Source organism: Hypanus sabinus, chromosome 30 (assembly GCF_030144855.1).
Source record: "Hypanus sabinus isolate sHypSab1 chromosome 30, sHypSab1.hap1, whole genome shotgun sequence".
Taxonomy (NCBI): domain Eukaryota; kingdom Metazoa; phylum Chordata; class Chondrichthyes; order Myliobatiformes; family Dasyatidae; genus Hypanus; species Hypanus sabinus.
This window is the reverse complement of record NC_082735.1, coordinates 24,102,727-24,123,875: the sequence shown is the minus strand read 5'-3', so window position 1 is coordinate 24,123,875 and position 21,149 is coordinate 24,102,727. Positions and strand designations below refer to the sequence as shown.

Sequence of the window (21,149 nt, the reverse complement as noted above, 5' to 3'; positions counted from 1 at the left end):
GATGTAGAAAAGTTGAAATGAATTAACAACTGGTGACCAATTATTTCTATTAAGATTATTTACTAAAATTCTAGCCAAAACACTAATGTCACAGCCACCCCCATTTGTAATGAGAGTATTGTAATATTGAAAAATAATTTAAGGAAGGCAGCCAAAAGGAATAGATCTGGCAGTTGTATTTCTTGACTCTGGTAAGGTTTTTGACTCCACCCACCATAAGCTTTTTAACTGAGATTTTGGTTGGATGCCCATTTTATGGACACTATGCTGACAGAGACAAATTTTGATACTTGCATTGAGAACAGATGGCTAGGGAAATGCTGAGCCATGTGTCACATCTTACAGTGAAATAGCACAGACACAAAAGCATAAGGTTTTAGATATTTAATGTTCTAGAGTGGGTTTCCCAACTTGGGGTCCACGGACATCTTGATTAAAGGCCCATGGTCTAAAAAATGTCAGGTACTAGTGGGTGGTAGTGTGGAGTATGTCTCTACCGAAGGAGGCACAAGACACTAAGATGGAAGAGCAGAATTAGGTCATTTGGCCCATTGAGTCTGTGCCACCATTCCTTCATGGCTGATCCATTTTTCCTCTCAGCCCCATTCTCCTGTATACATCCCATATTCCTTCTTGCCCTGTCCAATCAAGAATCTAGCAACCTCCACAGCTGCAATGAATTGCACAGATTCACCACTCTCTAAAGAAATTCTTCCTCAATCTCCGTTCTAAAAGGACATCCCTCTATTTTGAGACTTAGTACTTTCTACTCCAGTCTTCGACACCCCAACCATAGGAAACATCCTCTCCACATCCACTCTATCAAGCCTTTTGCCATTCGATAGGTTTCAACAAGGTCACTCCTCATTCTTCTAAATTCCAGTGAATACAGGCCCAGAACCATCAAATGCTCCTCATATGACACAGGGAATCGTTTTTGTGAACCTCCTTTGAACCCTGTCTAGTTTCAGCACAACCTTTCCAAGGTAGGGGGCCCAAAACGGCTCACAGTACTCCAAGTGAGGCCTCGCCAATGTTTTATAAAGACTCAACACTACATACTTGTTTTTCTATTCCAGTCCTCTTGAATGAATGTTAACATCACATTTGCCTTCCTCACCACAGACTCAACCTACAAATTAACCTTCAGGGAATCCTACACGAGGACTCGCAAATCCCTTTGCAACTCAGATTTAGTATTTTCTCTCTGTAAAGAGGGTTTCTTCTTTTTTGTTAACTAGCAGGAATGCTAATTTGCTGATAACGAGAATGGTATTCCTTTGTAAACCAAATGGGGATTAATGTTCTTTCTTCTGAGTCTGTAAGCTTTTGTTGACGGGCTTTTGGGCAGATCGGCGCGAGGGGGTCGAGAGAGAGGACGCAATGCTGTAAGCTGGGCGAGGATCGGACCCCAAAGGGGGGTCCGAGGCCGGGAGATTCTCCGAGGAGGGGGGGGGGATGAAGCTAGATGTGCTTGGTTGACCACTCGGAGGGTCCTGAGCTGTTTGGAGAGTCGAGGAGTTCGGAGGGTCCTGAGCTGCGAGTCGAGGAGTTCGGAGGGGATCGAATGGTGGCCAGAAGACTTCAGTAATTGAGCTCCAACGGCTGTGCACGAAGTGGTTTGGACTTTGATAAGTTTGGCACCTTTTCTTTAATTTTCTCTTCATATATACTGTATCGTTATTAATCACTGAGTAATAGTAACCTTTATAAATCGTACTCATTTAATCGCATATGGTGTACTGTCTGTTTTTGGGCGAGGCGGGGACATCACACAGCATCCACACCAGCTGATTACCCAGTTTGGCGGGGCCGAAGGCTGCTCCCCCTAGACAAGAACGAGCTGAGCCAGCCTGAGGCGACCCAGGGGGTTACATTGTGGGGGCTCGTCCGGGATTGATTTCTGTGGAAGCTGTGTGATCACCCTCTTTAAATTGTGTCTGCGGCGAAGAGCTGGTGTGCCTTTGTGGGTGTGCGATTGTTGGTTATCGTTGTGTGTGTGTTGGGTGTGCTGTTGTTAGCCTCGAGGTCGTTGTTCGAGTTCCAACTAGTGCTGACGAAATGGTGATGGGACCATGGGTTGTCCGTACTGTTTGGGGATTGAGGAGTAACAGGTTGGGATGTTTCAGCAGTGGTGGGCTCCGCCCGGTTGTTGGAATAATGTCCAGCCCTAAAGGGGCGGAAGCGTGGGCGGAGCGGACCCCTCAGTTGTTGGGTGAGTGGCAGTGCTTGGCTGAGGGAAAGCGACAGGGACAGGTTGAAAGTTTGAGTAGGCGGGCTGGTGACTTTGTTAGAACTGTCGGGCGCAATTACCTCGAAGTGACCGCTGCCAGTTCTGGGAAAGTGTGGGAAAATGCGTGTGGTTTGACTGGAAGTCAAATGCCGCAGCTGGGGGGCTCATCATATCCGTGGCAGGAGATTGGTGAGAAGTTTTTAGGGTATCCCTTTTTGTCTAGGGGGAGCAGCCTTCGGCCCCGCCAAACTGGGTAATCAGCTGGTGTGGATGCTGTGTGATGTCCCCGCCTCGCCCAAAAACAGACAGTACACCATATGCGATTAAATGAGTACGATTTATAAAGGTTACTATTACTAAGTGATTAATAACGATACAGTATATATGAAGAGAAAATTAAAGAAAAGGCGCCAAACTTATCAAAGTCCAAACCACTTCGTGCACAGCCGTTGGAGCTCAATTACTGAAGTCTTCTGGCCACCATTCGATCCCCTCCGAACTCCTCGACTCTCCAAACAGCTCAGGACCCTCCGAGTGGTCAACCAAGCACATCTAGCTTCATCCCCCCCCCCCTCCTCGGAGAATCTCCCGGCCTCGGACCCCCCTTTGGGGTCCGATCCTCGCCCAGCTTAGAGCATTGCGTCCTCTCTCTCGACCCCCTCGCGCCGATCTGCCCAAAAGCCCGTCAACAAAAGCTTACAGACTCAGAAGAAAGAACATTAATCCCCATTTGGTTTACAAAGGAATACCATTCTCGTTATCAGCAAATTAGCATTCCTGCTAGTTAACAAAAAAGAAGAAACCCTCTTTACATCTCCATTTAGAAAATAGTCAATCCTTTCATTTTTCTACCAAATTCGATGACTGTACACTTCCATACACTGCATTCCATCTGTCACATTTGCCCATCCTCCTAATCCAACTCGTTTTGTAGCCTGCCTAGTTCCTAAAAACTGCCTGCTCCTCCGCCTATCTTTGTAGTGTCTGCAAACTTTGCAAGAAAGCCATCAATACCATCATCCAAATCATTGAAATATAAGGCACTCTACTAGCCTACAGGTCACCCTTGGGCAAGATGTTAGCAACTGATTGGCCAACCCCATCCACCCCACCAGATCTATGTCACTTGAGTCGATGGGAGCAGGTGGTAGATGGTCAAATGAGCAGCTGGTGCATATCACAAGTGCTGGTTAAATGACCACTGACACCCGCAATCTCTGATAAGTATTGATAATGGCAGGGGTCACCCATCTTGTAAAGACACTGTCCAGAAGTGGCAATGACAAGCGCTTCTGTAGAAAAATTTGACAAGAATATTCACGGTCATGTGGCATGACACGAGGATGATGATGATGAGAGGTACCTTGATGTTTTAAAAGAGTAAAGTATTTTTTAAACCAATATGGACGCACCCGGATCCAGTGTATTGTTTTAGTTAAAGAAAGAAGAGCAGTGTAGTAGATTTTTCCATCTGTTTTGAAAACAACTCCTTTGATCCCTAGGTGCCGCTTTTATCAAGAAATCAAACAAGTATCATCATTTGGAATTGACCGTGAAGAACAATGTAGACGTTGTTGCAGTTGAACTCCTTGGTTTTATTAAAGGCACCAAAGTAACATGCTTCTCAGAAAACCAGAAGGCCCTATATTTTTATTTAGACATCGAGAGATATAAAACTCACCGATTATGTTTGCTGCTCTGACAGGAAACAGTAAAGTTTTATTTTTTTTTCTTTACAAATTGTTAGGATTACATAGTACTATGCACAACTTTTAGTCAGATATATAAATCTAGGGTGCCCAAGACTTTTGCACAGTACAGTATTTTTAAGATTGTGTTTTCTGGTTTATTTATAGTATCGGTTTGCTTAATATTACAATGACAAGAGCCAACCAATAAATATTAAAAATGTTTGAAAAACAATATATTCCAAAAAAATGTCTAGAAAAGGGTATGCAAAATTTGAACTGCTTTGTAAAGATACGTCAGCGTTTTCTCTTAAAGTCAAACTTGTAGATGGCCGGAGAGTCTACTGTTTCTTTCTTGACCTTCACCTTCTTGGTCTTGTCCTTTGAAAAGATAATTTTCCATAATTTAAAAAAATTGTACCTCTACAAAAGTACTATATTACTGGCCATTTCATTATATTAATACAATTTCTAAACAATTCTATTTTGGGTTCTTTAAAAGGAAAATCTCCAATCACAAGCTAAATGTTTCAATAAAATATCATCCACAGGAAGTTTACACAATGTCTTAACTAGCAGACTTTCAGATGAAACAGATAAAGCACAGACGTTCACCTTTTGAAACACGGGTATGAATTCTTTCTTTCACATTGTTTATGCAAACAGACTTCTAGCCTTTTAATAGCTGATGCAGTCTATTAAGAAATCCGATCTCTGATCTAGAAAGGGCTCGTTTTTACACCACATCAAAGAATTGTTTTTGATCCATAAATTCCTTACAGAAGGGGACAGGTTTTTTTCTTCATCATTTTGGGATTATTAAGCTGATAGCAACCAAGAAAATATTTCCTAGATAAAGAGAAATGCAAAATAAAGTTTCTAATAAGATTACCCATCCAGCTGGGCAGAGGAACACTCCAGGACATCCAAACCTCAATAACCTGATCTTTTAAGCATAAATAAACTAGCCACACATGACAAATTTTATTTATCCAACTGCTACGGTTGAATACTGTGGATCTGGACAGCACAAAACGATTGTTTTATTAGTGATGAGGTTTCCTTAATGAATCTTGAGCCCCTCCATTTGTCGGGGTCGACCATGGATATTGCGTGCCAGCCATCTACGTGATACACAAGCCTGGGCAGCACGATATGCAGAGCGGCCTGCTGCCCATATAGCAGACTCCCCCCCCCCCACTCAACTGATGAATCCAAAGGAATAGCAGAGACCAATACAGTTTTGACACCAGCAACACTGCAGGAGCTGCTAGTCAGCGTTGGAATCAACATAGAAACCCCAGCTCCGGATTTACCCCGTGGTTGCTCCTGAAGCCTTCCCCATGAGTGGGTAGAGCTGCAAGCAGCAGAGGTTTGAGATCAGAGTTTTCCTTCTCCTAGATGAGCTGCCAACCACGGCTGATGAAACCCATCTGCCTGAAGTGGCTGGTTTTAAGGTGCCAGTGACCCACTTTTGAACCCTTTTCCTGTTAACAGAAACGGTTCTGCCAGGCTCAGCAGCGAAACCACAGGAGTTGGATTTGGTTGTCAGAGACTATTTGAGATGCATGCCATTGGGAACATTTAATAGGTAGTGGGAGCTTATCCCCATTACAACCCCTGGCAATGACAACCTTAAGCAACCTCCTTTGTGAATAATTAATCAAAAGCCACCGTTGTCATTGATCTAGGTAAATGCAAATTAATGGAAGCTTTATCACAACCAGCAAGACTCCACGTTGGCAAAACAGATGTTTATACATTCCGCACTTCAGCACTGCATCACCTCCCTTGTTGTCTTCCAGGTTACAGGCATTCAGGGCAAATTCTGGTTTTGGCACATGATTGGATCTATTTGCTAAGAAATTATTAATATTCTGGAGGATTGGTCTATTTCCATTCATAGCTTTAGTGCTGCAACACCTTTTCTGGTAAAGGGATTTAGTGTAGGAAAGAGGGGCTTACCCAACCAACCTTTCAAAGATAATGGCAACTTATTTCAAATAATTCCAAAGTAGTTACTTTGTACAGTGGCCATGTCATTATATACTGCGCTATTGTTAATCTATGCATACTATACACTTACCATTATGTCTTTACGGGTCTGAATTTTCTGCGATATCACAAACATTTTCCTCTCTCTCTCAATGTGTTGCTTCAGAAGGCTGTACCGGTTCTTCCTCTGCTGAGCAAGTTTCTGAAAGAGCAAATTACGAATTATTGTGAAGAAGGGGAACAATCTTTGTACAGGTGCATCATTTGGAAAACAGAAAGGAAGGATAGCTTGAATTATGACTGAATTCTTTCCTCTGTCCTTACCAAAAAGCTACTGTTATAGCAACTAGCATCACTGACTTTTTTCCCACTGTACACCAATTTGCTTAGAAGAAAATCTAACACTTGATGTTACAAATGCTTTTAATGTTGCTCTTCACAGGTGGAATAATGACCCAATACAAGAGTAACAAGTGACAGTCAAATGGGGCATTTTATTGGGACTGAGGTAATTATTTTTCAAAAACATCAACAGTGCTTTGGAACACTAGTGAAATTGCTCTCACTTTAAGAGCTGATGCAAGATGCTGCCAGGTTGTGGTGATACACTGCAAAGCTGCTCCTTGTAGATCTACTTATTCTTCTTTGAAATTCATTCCACTCTTAACTCTAAATCAGGGGCTCCCAAACATTTTTATGCCATGGACCAATAATACCATTAAGCAAGGGGTCAATGGACACCAGGTTGAGAACCCCTGATCTAAATTCTATGACTGTCAGAATTACTAATAATGTTCTTCAGTTAGTTATTGCTTTTCCCTTGTACTGCCTCAATGTGCAGTCGACTGGTGTTGTACTGGGTATCCGCACCGGACTTCAAGGCGAGGGGTTCGAATCTGGCCAGCTCCTTGCACACTGCTGGGTTGAGCGTCGAGCTAGCATCCTGGTATCATAAAAAAAACCGACAGAAGTGCTAAAGAAACAGCAAGGTTGCCGCCTGATGCACCACAAGATGCAGAAAGGACCAAAAGCAACAACTTCAACGTACCGATGAGATGAAATGATCTGTGCGGATCGCATGCTAGACAGTATTTCACCGTACTTTGGTAACTGAGAGAATAATAAGCCAATTTCCCAATTTAAGGTAAATGAGATTTCTGATTACCTTCACAGCATAGGGGTTTGTGGCTCCTTTAATTTTCTCCTTCTGTAATGTTTCAATGGTTGGTCGGTTATACACTCGGTTCACCAACTCTGGTACGGTATTAAGGCGCTTTGCCAAGTTGAATTCCCTCACTGTGCAAAAATTTAAACAGAAGAATTTTTCAAGCATTATGATGGAGCTAAATTTAATTACAGTGATATCAAAATGTGTCAAAGCACATCACTCCTCCAATACACATCACAAGCAACTGGAATAATATGTCATAATATTCTTTTGCTCTGTCTAGAATGGTGCAAAGCAAATTACAATGTGATTATTCATCGCTTATATATCAACTAGGGAAGAATGTGGAATGTTACAATTGATTGTTACACAAGAGCATTATGCTGGAAGAAAAGGAAGGTGATGCAGGCTGTGTGAGCCTTTTAAAAATACAAGTAACATTCTCAGTAAAATTTAATCAATCTTAATTTGTAGAGAAAAAGTACAAAAGACCATACATTCCCAGGCAACCAACAATGTAGTCAAGATAAGCAAGTAAAAAAAACAGTTTGAGAGGGGTAAAAAAATGACCGATAAATCCTAGGACCCAAAGGGTTCCTTGCCATGGTTGGAAATTAAACAGTTGAATAAACTACTGGAAGATATGTATCTGAAGACTATGCTTGAGCTCAGGCATTTACACATAAATAGAAAATTGCAAATTTATTAAGACGAGAGATCAAACAAGAAAATTATTGATGTGCTAATCCAACATGTATTACTGGACGTTTTTTAAACCTCTCATCAAGAGATTTTACTAATTCATGTTGCCTGTCTGACTTGAGTAGGAAAAAACCCCACACTGGATATTTTAGTGTATGGATATAAACTGTATTGAAATTTTGGACGATTTAATTCCTGTAAAGGTATAAAAGTTAATAGTTGACAAATAAATGTTTTGGACAATGTAGTGTATACAGTATCCATTAGACAACTGAAATTACACTCAAAGTTTGGGGGGAAAACATACTTTAGTGGCCATCCTAACCAAACCGAATAGCTGCTGCCAGTGACCCTCATGGATTTGCTATACCTGTATGATGCACATTCACCTCCAATAATGATTGTTCCAAAGTCAAACATATATATTCGATCTTTTATTAGCAATTAGCAAACATTCAATCTTGAAGCGATGAAACTTAAGCATACCCAAGTGTAAGTTAAGTGCAATTGAGCAGTCAATAAAAGATACAACATCAGTTGGTCCCCTGCCCCAAACTATCAGGAGAAAAACATGAATATGTAACTTATTGCCTTCACTTTTACCACAGCCCACTTATGTGACTAGTTACAATAAATGCGCAACGAAGAGTACAATGCAGACAGAACAGATACATGGCTCCTGCATATACTAATATTTTCAAGTATTATCTATTATAAGGATAGACTAGAAATCTGTTATCTACGTCACACAAGTTCACCATTCAGTATTCTCCTGCGATTCAAGTAAGATAAGTAGGATGAGGTTTGTGGGTACCTTGGCTGGAATGGACACACTGGACCAAAGGGTTTGTTTCTATGCTGTACTAGTGTATGACATTGTCACGGAACAGAAAACGTCCCATACTCTCCTAACAAATGCCCCCCTATTCCATGGTAAGAGTAATAGACAATAGACAATAGGTGCAGAAGTAGACCATTCGGCCCCTCGAGTCTGCACCGCCATTCTGAGATCATGGCTGATCATTCACTATCAATACCCAGTCCCTGCCTTGTCCCCATATCCCTTGATTCCCCTATCCATCAGATATCTATCTAGCTCCTTCTTAAAAGCATCCAGAGAATTGGCCTCCACCGTCTTCCGAGGCAGAGCATTCCACACCTCCACAACTCTCTGGGAGAAGAAGTTCTTCCTCAACTCTGTAACCTTTATAAGCGATCGGTTTCCAATTTTGCTAGTCGGTACTACTCTTGATTTTGTAAATATAAAGTTATACAGCACAGTTTCTTCAGCTCTTGAACCCATACCGATCATCAAGCACTGATCTGCCTTTCAGGCATTCCGTTCTTCCACATTCTGTTTCCCTGCCCTCTTCCTCCAGAATCTACCACTTACCTAAGGGCAATTTAGAATGGTGAATCAAACTACTAGCCTACACATTTTTTTTTTGTTCAACGTTGAAGGACACAGTGGTACTTGGAAAAAACCCACAGAGTCACATGTAAACTCTACACAAACAGCAGAAGTCAGGATTGAATCCGAGTTGCAGGAGTAGTGAGGTGGCAGCTCTGTTAGCTACACCAATGTCCTGCCCAACACAGAGCCTTGCAAATGATTCACCCTCAACCGAAACAGATCCACTCTGCCCACAGCATTTGTTTTTTGAGGAACAAACAGCTTTTTTGACTTTCAAAGCATAATATTCTCTCATAAAACACTTTGAACTTGGGTATTTCAAAGTAATGCCCTTAAAAGAATTAAACAGAAATAATTCTAAAGTTGTATATGACTTAATAAAATGAACTACAGTAATGTCATCAGACCATTACCAAGTTCTGGAAACAAAACCATGCAAAAAAATACAGTATGCAACATAATAGAGTACCTTCTTTTTTAGAATCACAGAAGAAGATGTGCTTATTAGGGGTCTTCCCATCAGCGTCTAAAAAATGGAGTTCAGACTTGAGCTGTTCAATTTTCTGTGAATGCAATGGAAAAATCAAAGCTAAATTGATGCAAATGTGATTAAAACTAAAGTCATTGTTTTCCATCAATGGACTCTCTAGGAAATGAATATTTTTTTGAAAGAAATGGCACGATTTTGTTTAATGCACTGAAGTGCTGATCAAAAGCTTCTATACTTGGAAGGAGAATGTTGCTGAAAATATTGGGCTACATTTGAGTCATATTGGACTAAATTGTCTGCTGCACGCAGTTTCTACTTGGTTACAAGGCAACATGCCTTATTTAATGAGTCAAGCTAGACTGCATTAACTCTTTGGCTGTGACCACTGTTGGCCTTGCTTCTGTTTGGATCCGGAGAGCTCAAATGAACTGTAACTACCGCTGTTAAAATCAGCATTGAATGTGGCTTATTGCAATAAAATGGCATATTTAAAAAAAAACACCTCCTGCCAGTTATTCATCATATTCTACTCTAAATAATAGAAATTGAAAATTCTTAAACAGTATTCCACATTAATTAAATCAAATTAGATAACAATTACAAATATCTGTTGTTTATGGTCAATGGAATGAACGACTGGTTTGACGTGATGTCAGCTGCTAATTTTCAGAGAACAGAACAACATTAAACAAAATAATTCATGGAATCAAGACACATTAAAGGTCCTGTACTGGTATTTCAGTTTGAAAACAAAAGCAAAAATACTGGCTCAACATGGGAAAAGGACTGTACATAGCAGTGAATAATACATACTTCGTGTTCTAACTAAATGAATGTACAGACAGAACATGCAAAGGATACAAAAATAAAAACTATTTTCCAACATATTCTGTACAGAGGGCGACATATGCCTCAGAAGATGAACCCCTAACAAAATACACACAATCCTATAACTATATAATGAATTTTGATTAAATGCTTCTTTGGTAATGAACTACCCTTATCTTGCACGGTAATTCATTATTGAAGCCCACTAACTAATGCATCGCAGCTTCCATAAAACTTCCTCCATTCTTAATTTATCTAATTATAACTTTCCAAGATTGTCTTGATTTGGGAATTGTTCTTTTGAATTGGAAAATTGCATATGTCACTCCAATATTTAAGAAAAGCAAGAAAAGGAAACTGGGGAATTACAGACCAGTTAGCCTAACATCTGCTGTCGGATAATTATTAGTGTCTATAATTAGGGATAGACTGATGTACAACTTGAAAATTCCCAGTTGACCTAGGACAGAGACGGTATGGATTGTGAAGACTATATCTTGGCTGTTGAAAATAATCACTTTTTTTTTGAAGAGGTGACTAAAAGTCAGGGTAATATCTAGCCTTCATTTACAAGAACTTCCAGGAGACTTTTCAGTCTGCTTGGTAAGGTTAGGAGGTCTAAAAATGGAAGGTATTTTAACGACCTGGGTTAGAAGCTGCAAGCTTATTGGACAGATACTCAAAATGGCAGTGAAGACATGCATGTATAGAATGGGAAAGAACACCATGCATCCATCACTGTCAATAATCCCAAAGACTTGGCTACACTGCAATACAGGTAGAATCACTACACAGCAGACAGGATAGTGAAGTAGATCTTCCACTGCCGTGAGCATTGAACATCTACCCTTGGGCCATGCTGTCTCTTCTAGTATAACCCAGCTACAGCTTTCCATGGGCAGCCTGGCTGTCAGGACAGTGCAAGGATTGTTGCAGTACAAGAACCCAGCTGCACTCGCAGAACATCTTCGACAGCTGGTGGGACTCCACTGGTTGTGAAAACAGTCATTACTAGTGAATGTTTATGAATACTTTTGATATTCATAAACTATTGGGATCTTTCAGAAGTAATAACACTTAAAATATATTAAGGGTTAATAAGTCCATACTCCAGCATTGGTGCAGACTGCCAAGAGGACAGCAGGACTGCCTAGAGGTAGAGGAAAGCATCCAGCAACTCTACCGTGTGAGGGGTGGGAAGGAGATTTTAAACATATGCAGCTTCTACTACTTATTGTATATTATAGATCAATGATTATTTCATTGAACAGCAGAATATTTATATGTGATTGATTTACTTATTGAAATAGATAATCAATAATCATTTCATTGACAGTAGAATATTTTATGTGGTTTACTCTTGCAATTATGTTCCTGTTTACCAATGACACCAAAAAGGTTGGAACTACAGATAGATGCAGACATTTTAGAATTCAGTGCCTTGACTTAGTTCTGCTATATCAAATTACAGCATCTGGTGTGTTGAATTGCAACACAAAAAAAATATATATTTTTTAAAAACTGCAAAAGCCAGAAATCAGGTCCAGCAGCAAAGGTGGAAAGAAGAAGAGCTAAACTTTCAGGTCTGAGAGCAGAATTGAAAGAGGAAAAAAAAAGTCAGTTTTCAATAGCAGAGAAGGCTGGAGAAGGATGGGTAGAACAAAGTGAACATTTCTGGAGGAGTTGCAAAACCTCTTTCCATCCAGGAACTCAGTTTTTCAAAGTGAAGCATCGATCCACTTCAACTTACTCAAATCAAGTAAACCAAAGGCAGACTGGGTGATCAGTTCATGGCGCATCTGAGTTCAATCCACAGCATTAGCCCAGAACTTCTGCTTTCCCTGAAACTCATTCCCCATTCCACTCTGTGACTCTTTAAGCTGTTAAAATGATAATGCCTGTTCCCTTCCACCACTACCCTCCTCCATCTGGCAGAATTGATCCTCGCCCTCAAAAATTTCTCTTTCAGCTCTTCCCATTTTCTCCAAACTCAAGGTGCAGCCATGTGTACTTGCATGGGCCACAGCAATGCCCGCCTTTCACTGGCAATGTGGAACAGTCCATGTTCCAAGCCTACCCTCGTAATGCTCTCCAACTCTTTCTGCGTTACATTGGTGCTACTTAATGCTTCCATGCTGAGCTTGTCAATTTCATCAAATTTGCCTCTAACTTGCGCCCTGCCTTTAGATTCACTTGATCCATTTCTGACACCTCTCCCCCCTTTCTTCATCTCTGGAGAAAGACTGCCTACTGATATAATTTTTAAACCTATTGATTCCCAGTGTTATCTTGACTATACCTCTTCCCACCCAGTCTCCTGCAGAAATGCTATTCCCTTTTCTCAGTTCCTTCATCTCCACCACGTGTTCCCAGGATGTGGGTTTCCCGTCCAGGACAGCATACTTCAAAAAAATAAATGGGGTTTCACTATTGATGCTGTACTCACCCACATCTCCTCATTTTCCTGGACATCAGCACTCACCCCATTTTCACACTGCCAAAACAAGGACAGAGTTCCTCTTGTCCTCACTTACCACTCCGCATTCAAAACATCATTCTCCCCAGCTTCGGGAATCTTCAACGGAACCCTATTACCAAATACACTTTTACCTCCCCCACCCTCCAACCCTCTCTGGTTTCCACAGGGATCGTTCCCTTCCTGATTCCCTTGTCCATCTGTCCTCTGTCCTCCCACCAATCTTCCCTGCACCCCCCCACCCCCCCAGCACTACCCCCTGAAAGCAGCTGAAGTGCTACTCCTGCCCATTCACCTCCATTCAGGGCCATAAACAGTCTTACCAGGTGAGACAACACTTCATCTGTTGGGGTTGTCTATGGTATCCGGTGCTTGCAATGCAGTCTCCTCTACATTGGTGAGACCCGAAGTAGACCAGGCGATCACTCTGTCAAACACCTACACCCCACCCTCAAAAAGCGTAATTTCCTGTTCATCAACCATTTTGTCCCTGTCCGACAGGGCTTCCCACTCCGACAGGTCAGTCCATGGCCTCCTCTTCTGCCACGATGAGGCCACTCTAAGATTGAAGGAGCAACACCTCAAACTCCATCCAGGGAGCCTACACCTGGAATGAACATCGATTTCTCCAACTTCCGTTAAATTTTTCCCCTCCAGCTGCCCTCTTCTTCAATTCCCCACTAAGGCCTCTAATCTTATGATGCATGAGGAGACCTCTCCCTGGCGCCTTTCCTCCTTCCCTTTCCCCCATTGTTCACTCTTCTCTCTTCTGAGATTCCCTTTTCTCCAGTCCTTTGCCTTTTCCATCCATCATCTCCTCCCTTCCCCCATCCACCTTGCTTCACCTATCACCTTCTAGCTTGTCTTCCTTCCCCTCCCCCACCTTCTTATTCTGGCATTTTCCCTCCACCTCTCCTGTCCTGAGGAAGGGTCTCAGCTCAAAACTTCAACTGTTGCGACAGGGGACGCAGAGGCCAAGTCACTATGTATATTTAAAGCAGAATTGATAGGTTCTTGATTAGAAAAAGCATCAAAAGTTATGGGGAGAAGGCTGGAAAATGGGGTTGAATTAATCAGCCATGACAGCATAATGGAACAGATTCAACAGGCCAAAAGGCTAAATTCTGCTAATTTACCTTATGCACTTTAGAAAAGGTCATTTCTGCCTTTCATCCATTTGAAATTTTGGTTCTGTATTTCTTTTCCTAATATACATTCTGGCCTGCTTTAAGCAATACATATCTTTGACGAAGAAGCATAATATGATTCTAACTGTCAGATTCACTGATTTGGTCTCACTATATCAGATATTCCCATTCCTCCCCTTCTGTTCCTAAAAACTAAAATCTTTTTCTAAGTTCTGTCAAAGGGTCCCAGACCTGAAACATTACTTGTTTCACTATCCAGAGGTAACTGACCTACTCAGTTTCAAATGTTTTATGCTGAATGTCAGTCTTTCTTTCAGTGGAGAAAAATTCAACAGAAGGTGTTTTAGCGCCACCAAGTGGTCATTCTTCTTTAAGTTCTCGAAAAAGTACACAGAACAGAAAAACTGTGACTGGCTGAAAATCACACTAAGTATCTGTACGCCGGCCATAAGATTGATGTAAAAGGAATGACTTTATCTTCTAATTAAGAGCAAAAGGTTACCAAATCTATAGCTGCAAATATCAAACAAAATTTATGCTGAAGAAAATTCCTTTCTCTAATATAGACAGATCTCATTGAAGCGATGGCAGGGACATTTTGGGACTACTGTCAAAGCATCAAAATAACAAAAATAAAGTTCACCTTTGCCTCAATGGCGCGTTTCATTTCTACATATTTAATATCTTGTGTTCTCATGAGCTTCAGCTGTTCCTCTGTTACTTCTTCTTTTGACTGTTTGATGACATGAACTCCATCCTAAACACAGAAAACGTTTCTAAAAATGTGCACCGAAACAATATAGAATATCTGTTGGCATTTTCTTTTCTAATATTCTGCAGGTGCTTGGCACGACAGATGCGGTATTCAAAACAGAGGGCACAAGGTAAATTTTGCTCGGAGAGATTGTGAACTTTTGGAATTCTCTACCACCACAGGACTAATGATGCTCAGTATTTGGGCAGACAGCAGGATCTTCATCACACTGACATAATACAGAGAAATTGTACCTTAGTTCATGAATTCATCTGTATACATGTACAGCACTATGCCAAAGTCTTAGACACAAATATATAGCTAGGGCACCTAAGATTTTTGCACAGTACTGTATGTATTTGTCAACGTGGAGTGGAGAGCAAGTTTGTAAATCTGGCGGTAGCAAAGGATGTTGGGAATGGCGGGGGTGTAGCGCTGAGGGAGGGTGTCAGTCAGGTGGCAGATGAGAAGCGCCAGGGGAAGGGGTGGCGCAGCTGCAGACACTCCCAACCCTGAGGCAGCAGGCAAGCTCATTTGATTTTTAACAACCGGTTTATTGATCCATTACAAAATGTCTCCCTGAAGCTCCGCTCACCCTTCCCTTTTTCCAACCATGATTCCCCTCTCCCTGCCCCCTTCCCACTCTCAGTCCATAAGACAAACCCATATCAGAATCACGTTTATCATCACACGTCATGAATTTTTTTTTGTGGCAGCAGTAAAGTGCAATACATAAAATTACTAGAGTACTATGCAAAAGTGTTAGGCACCCTGTCTATATACATGCACCTAAGACGTTTGAATGAATTTAATTTGGGAAAGTAACATTTGTCAGATGGTCACATAACAGGGATCTTGAACATCACCAACATCAAGCTTATCTCTCCTGGGTAAACACTATATATTCACAAAGGAAGGGACCTGGAAAAAAGGGAATTTTAATCTTTGTTTCTATCATGATCTGTTGATTTCTTTCTCAGCAAAGCTAATGGAATCAACAGAGCCATGTAATTAACCCAGCTGGAATTGCACAAACTGAAGGCAACATCAAACACATTTAATCTGGCTGCAAATGGGAGGATTGGAGGGACTGCTTGAAATAGTTCATTTGGTTTAATTTGATTTTGTGGGCCATCTATGGTCTATTTTAAAACAGATAGAACAATTTATTCAAAAAGTTACTTCGTTTCCTACAAATCTAACGATAAGGGTCTCTTTCCAAAAACCAAATATTTGGTATGATTGTAAAAAATGAATGCCAGATTAGGAAAGTAAAAATTCTTAATCATCAAATGCGACAACAGATTAATTGCTAGGGATCTAGTTTATCATATCATGATGCAGAGAAACCAAAAATCATTCGTATTATTTACATTTTTGGAAATTATATTAAGTGATGAAAACCTGAAGAAAGTTGACCTTAATAGCGCAAGCTATCCTGGGCTTATCTCTAATAAAGAAACCCAATTTATAGCATCACAAGAAACTCACCTGGAGTTTGGTTCTGGTCATTCGAAAGTAGAATTCATCTGGATTTTTATCCAATGCCTTTTGGCGTAGTGCTTTTAGGACATTTTGCTTGTAATGGTAGTTTCTAAAAAGCACAACAATAAATTAGCAAGATTATTTAAAGAAAATCTTTGAATCATGAAACAACTATAATATACAATACAGGTCTGGAGTAAATATTTGTATTCAGTACATTCAGGATCCTTAGGTGTGTGAGGGAAACTCAGTCAACTGGCGTCAAGTTGTGCTGTAATAGTAACGTCAATAATGAAACAAAGAGAATGTTGTGCGAGTCTCCGACAAAAGCCCACACAAATATATTCAACAGGATAATTGGACATGTTATTTCAGTAATATTTGAGTAATACTGTAAATATATTGTTTAAGCATTCTTTGTTTAAATGCTTCATTATGGGTTATACGTAAAAGTACATGACTTGCATACATCAGCATGCCACCACGTCATATGTGAGCAGCTCAAAACAAAGTACATGTTATCCCCATGCTCTTGTATTCTTCTTTCGAATAGTTTTTGGAGTTATTAAACATAACATGATGTTTTAGTTCTGCATCAGAACTGTATTACGAATAAATCAGCACATTTTAACACAAGAAAAGTCCACGATTGGATAGAGACCAAGGTTGTTCAGATGGCGCAATACTCTCTAAGTCATTCCCTTTAATAGTGGAATGAGGGCAGGTTGAAAAAAACCCCCAAAAAATGTACATATTTTTCTCCCTTGTGCCTTCACTGTCATTTTCTTGTTGACAAGTCTTTCACCTAAAGCATAACTGTTTTTTTCCTTTCCACAGATGCTGTCTGTGTTTCCCGAATCTTCTTTTTTCAGGTTTCCAGCATCTGCAGCATTTTGATTTTCATTTTCCCATTAAAAGTTACTCAACCTGAATTAGCAATATTGTTTCTCTTGCTAAAAATACTGCCTAACCTGCTGCATATTTTCAGCATTTTCTATTTTTATGCTACATTTCCAGCGTCTGCAGTTTAAATTCTTAATTATCACAGTTCTTTAGTTCAAGCCAAATGCTTTGGAAATTATGTTTCTTAAAGCACTCACTTTGCACGGAGCTGGTAGTCCTTTTTCTTCTCCAAGAAACCCAAGTGCCTACGAGATCCAAGCTGTAGAAGTAAATTAATTGTTACTAAAATGTAGGAATGCCTGCAGAAGAATGTGAAAAACTTTGCTTTAAGTTTAATAGTTTTCCTGGAAATACACATATCAATGAAAATAATCACTTTAGAAATGTGCAAAGCAGTGCCACATCATTCATAAAAACACAAAATGCTGGCAGAACTCAGCAGGCCAGACAGCATCTATGGGAGGAGGTAGTGACGACATTTCGGGGTGGGGGGGAGGGGGGGAACCCTTCATCAGGAGCCAAAGAACTCCTGATGAAGGGTTTCGGCCTGAAACGTCGTCACTACCTACTCGCACAGATGATGTCTGGCCTGCTGAGTTCTGCCAGCATTTTGTGTTTTTATTCATTTCCAGCATCTGCAGATTCACTCGTGTTGCCACATTATTCATGATGTATTATTCCAGCGCTGAGTTTGAACTATTTGCCTGACAGTTAGTTGTAAATGTAATTGTTGATTAAACAGCCAAAATTTCCAGAGTTTGTGAATATCATGTTTCAGATTAACAGTGGACTTTATTTACAAATAAAAGATCATATTATATATTGATGGTGCCATATAGGAGTATGAATTATTTGTATATATACATCTAGATATAAATGTAACATGTACATATTTTACAGCATCAGCATATTATATCAAAAAGAAAACCTTCCACATCATAGGTTCTTGTATATTCTATCTGATGCGAATAAGTAAAGGTTTGCAATCTTCAGTTTCAGACTTAATACAGGATGGCCATTGTTTACACCAACTTCTATACTGATGCTGGTTATTGTTGGTGCAACTAGCAAGTTCCGGAACACCCCAACAAATTGGCTAAAAATTTAGGCATAAGTTGATAACACAGATTAATTAATTGAACACTTTGGGTATAACATTCCAATAACACCTTCAGAATCAGGTTTAATATCACGGGTATACGTCTTCATGCTGCATTAATTAATAAATAAATAAATAAGCTGTTCATACGCGCGTTCAGGCTTCTGTACCTCCTTGCTGAAGGCAGCAATGACAAGAGGGTATGGTGGGGATACTTTGTGATGAACACCGCTTTTTTGAGGCACTGCTTCAATGGAGGCCAGGCCTGTGATGGATCTAAGTTTAAAACCGTCTGCAGCTTTACTTAGATCCTCTTCCACAACCTGGATGAAAACGCTGACATCATGGAGGCTTGCGTACATCAAGGACTCTATCAGGCGATGCCAACTCAGGGCCACTCATGTTGGATTAGCTGTGGACCAGATGCCCGATGAAGACTGATCAAACTTCGGCTCCTGAACAGACAGACTCGTGTCTGCCCCTCCTGGGCTACACTTCATCATTACCCCACCTCTTTCCTCCCAGGCTTTACTACAGCTACCAGAAGAAAAACGGACGGCAGCAAATAGACTCAACTTGTCTAAACAGCGTAAAGATTACATCCATGGGGCACCCGACAAACGCAAGCTTGCACCCATGGTGTCCCAACCCAGGACGTCCTCCACCTGGTCCAAACATGTCCTCTCATCAAGACCTGAGACGGCTTTGCTGTGGTTCATCAATGCAGCCAGGAGCCGGAGGGGTGGCTTGACAAGAAACAATCATAAGTGTGAAGAGAGAAACACCTGCCATATGAAACAACTTCGATCCTGTGCAGTAGCCCCTCCGTAGCAGACAATAACACAGTTAGAATGCCTACGTCTTTGTAAGGATTTGTATTTTTATACTTGTACACAGTGACCACATTGATGGGCAAAGGGAAGGAATAAACACCCATCTTTATAATCACTCATCAAGATCAGATTGCTCCAGGCGCTTCCACTCCAATGCATTGACTCATTTCAGCACTTAGTGGCTGTAATGCTTCCCCCAACCCACCCAACATTAACCCTCACAGGCAGCACCTCCCCACCAGGTCATGAAGGAATTCAATACTGCGTGACAGCGTCAGCAAAAGGCAGGTGCTCCTGGCATAGCATAAGGATCTACGTGTGTTGTCTGTGTGAGTGTGTGTTTTAGGAGAATGCTTCACTTCACCCCTGCAGAAAAAAAAGATGATTTATTTTCATGGTGCCTTTCCCCGACCTTATCTTTACGATCAATGAATAACTTCTGAAATCTCAGCACTGTTGAAAGGTAGGAAACAAAGTAAGCTGCCACTGTAGCAATGAGATATCTGATTATCTATTTTTGCAAAAAACTATTTCATGGTAAATTTAGACAGAAAACCAATGAAAGTTAGCAATCTTCTGTGATGGGATCTTTAACAACCAGTTGATGGGCCCTTCATTTAATGTCTTAACTAGAAAAAAACACAAACACTCCCTCAGTCTAGCATTACAATCTTGAGTAGTGACACTATTAGGAAAGAATAATCCTTGTACACAGATTATGGGGAGTATTGGGGAGATTCCACCAATTGTAGCTCCACAAAATAGCCCAAGCTCACTACAGGACAAGTGAACCAGTATCCACTCCCGAAACCGCTGGTGAGACTTGCGTTGCGTTCAACTTTTCCAATGTTGCTGAAACTGCACTCACCAAAGGGAGGGCATCCCCTCACACCCCTGACTTGAGCCGTCGATGATGGACAGATCTTGAAGAGTTACAGGGGTGCATTTGTGTTTTTTTCTTTGTGAATGCTGCTTATATGATGCTATATACATTTGACTCAGGTGCAAGTAAGTGTTTTTTTTTCCATTTCATTGCATTTGCGCATATGACAAGGCAGTCAGGATAGGTTTTCAAGCCTCTTGTGGCCATAACGTGTACATTTGGCAGTCCCCGGGTATCCCACTAGCAAAATAGGACCTGGAGGAAGCCGGCCTCATCGGTCCTATGGACTCAAGAGAGCCAGGTGTCAGGAGTGAGAATGGATTGAGTCTGTCACCAGCCTGGCTTTAGATTCCCATCGTTAATGCCTGCTTCCACGAAGGAGAGGGGACGGGGTGCAAGAAAGGAAGGAGGAGGAACTCGCCACCTCTATATTCGCACTATTTGCCACCCACCTGGCTCCGCTCCCGATGGTTCCGCTGCACCGATTTCTGCGCCTTCCGAAACGCGGCAGACATCGTGCCCCGTGTGTCGCCTCCCGGACCACGACCAGCCGTATCCGGGTCAGGGGTTACGGTCAGCCGCGCAGGGTTTCCGGCCGAATCTGCCCCGCACACGACGCCCCCATGCGAGTGCATCCGGGCACAAATCAGGGGCGGGGCCTTCGTCAGACTAATCCCGCCCCCTCAGGAAGATCCTGCTGGAGGGGAAGAAATGGCATGGGGGTGCTGGCTGTGTTGGTGGCGTTGCGATGGGTGGAGAAGTGTTGATATGCTCAGATTCTTCCTCAGTTTAAGGTCTTTTCACTCAAACAATCGCGAAGATGTACTTTCTGAAGTCCTTCAGTCAGTGACAAGGATTGCAAATCGGGGAGGTCAGATAAAATTTCAGTCGGTTGCAGCACATGTGGGGGTGAAGGGGAATGAGAGGGTGGATGAGTTGACAAAGAAAGAAAATACAGAAATGCACGTTAGTATTAGTAAAGCAGAGGTTAAGTGTGTAATCTGGGAAAAAAAATCAACCAAATGTGGCAAGAAAGATGGGACAGGGAGG

The 21,149-nt window shown here is 41.4% G+C and overlaps 1 protein-coding gene across 1 annotated transcript; it reads right to left on the bottom strand.

The window, feature by feature from the left end:
• Nucleotides 1–3,794: 3,794 nt before the first annotated feature.
• Nucleotides 3,795–20,702, bottom strand: utp11 (UTP11 small subunit processome component). Its single transcript, XM_059954428.1, has 8 exons — nucleotides 20,552–20,702; nucleotides 17,482–17,543; nucleotides 16,388–16,490; nucleotides 14,786–14,899; nucleotides 9,670–9,763; nucleotides 7,082–7,212; nucleotides 6,008–6,118; nucleotides 3,795–4,302 (listed from the first exon to the last, which is right to left on the bottom strand). Exons 1-8 carry the CDS (start codon nucleotides 20,612–20,614, stop codon nucleotides 4,219–4,221), a joined length of 762 nt encoding a protein of 253 aa, XP_059810411.1. The 5' UTR covers nucleotides 20,615–20,702; the 3' UTR covers nucleotides 3,795–4,218.
• Nucleotides 20,703–21,149: the final 447 nt, after the last annotated feature.